Here is a 1,434-nt window from a genome sequence, read left to right as displayed (position 1 = left end):
GGTGCTGACAGCACCAAGCCAAGGGTTAAGATCCCCTTACCGGTCATCTTTAAAAAAAAAAGACAAAAAAAAGACACCATCCCTTCTCTTTGTCCTTCCATTTCAACTTTCTCATGCAAGTCTGTAAACTGAGTACAAGCAATACTATTTATCAGGCAACAGTTTATTGGGATGTGTATTAACTCACCATGTTTTCTCAACTTTATATAATTCCTGTAAAAAGAAAATAAGATCATCATTAAAACAAAATTCAAAATTTAAAAAGAATTTCCTGACTTTAAAAATCTATTTTATTCACTTCCTTCATCCAGCTAATGTCTACTTGGTACCTGCTAAGTGCCAGGTACTATGCGAAATGCTGGAATACAAGAAGGGTAAAACCAATCCCTGTCCTGAAGAGCTAATAATAGTCTGGCAGTCAGATGAGACCGGCAGAAACAGATTATAAAGTAATGTGGAAAGAGGCACTGAGGGTGAGGTGGGAAGAGAAATGGAGAAAATCAAGAAAAGTACTTTTTGAGAAACCGACACAGAAAATCAGAGTAAACCAGAGCTGGGAGAGACAGAAATAAGGTTTAGAACTCTCAGGTCTAAGAGGAAGAACAGGGGAAGGAAGAAGGGAAGGGCATTCCAGGCAGAGAAAGCATGAGCAAATGGTACTGAGGCAGGATAGCTCAACTGGCAAGAGACATATTGTGGAAGTTTAAAAAAAGAATATAAAAATGCTTTTTAAAGCCAAAGAGCTAAGTGAGTATCCAAATTAGGTAGAACCTTGAACGCCAAGTTAGGAGACTTGGTCCATCTCCAGAGTGAAAAGGGGTCCTGAACTTGGGGGTGGGGGCAGTAATCTTGGGCATCATCACTTCATTCCTGCAAAGATGACACTGGGGGCTCAGCGTGATTTAGAGGAAAAGTCAAATCAAAGTCCAAAGCCCATATTCCCAAATACTGGAATATCGGGAATCAAGTCTGGAAAGGTAAACAGGAATCAGGTCCCGAAGAGCCGGCGTGCCCAGGTAAAAACTGAATTTTACTCAGTCAATGCGGGTCCACCGAATGATTCTGAGCCCAAGGGCCACAGGAACTGATTGGCATTTTAGAAAGATCACTCAGGCTAGTGAGAGGCTGAAAGTAGGACAACCAGTTATGACACGGCTGCAACAGGCAGGTGCAAGGGAAGGATGGCCCCGGTCAGAGAAGCCGGGAGAGTACAGACCTCCTGGGGGTTTCTGATTCGCGCATAAACACAACTTGCTGGATGTCCAGCCTGATGCCGGGCACAGCGCGGTTTCGAGTTAACTCGCTCCTCGAGGAGCGTTAACTTTCACACACCGGACTCCCGGGGCCGGAAGCCGTCTCAATTCCGCGGTCCAGCACACCAGTCCCCGCGCCGGGCCCTGGCCCCGCAGTCCAGGTTCGGCGCGGGGACACCCG

General features: G+C 45.9%; 1 protein-coding gene across 1 annotated transcript in view; it reads right to left on the bottom strand.

Annotated features, from left to right (window-relative positions):
• Window positions 1–1,434, bottom strand: part of PSMA4 (proteasome (prosome, macropain) subunit, alpha type, 4) — an 11,329-nt gene that overhangs the window by 8,230 nt on the left and 1,665 nt on the right. Inside the window, exon 2 of the mRNA XM_008574535.1 lies at window positions 188–213. Coding sequence (XP_008572757.1) covers window positions 188–190 — 3 coding nt within the window. The 5' untranslated portion in view covers window positions 191–213. The remainder of the gene's footprint in view (window positions 1–187; window positions 214–1,434) is intronic.

This window comes from Galeopterus variegatus, unplaced genomic scaffold, assembly GCF_000696425.1.
Source record: "Galeopterus variegatus unplaced genomic scaffold, G_variegatus-3.0.2 Scaffold1059, whole genome shotgun sequence".
NCBI lineage: Eukaryota > Metazoa > Chordata > Mammalia > Dermoptera > Cynocephalidae > Galeopterus > Galeopterus variegatus.
The sequence above is the reverse complement of the archived record's forward strand: the minus strand, read 5'-3'. Positions and strand labels throughout refer to the sequence as shown.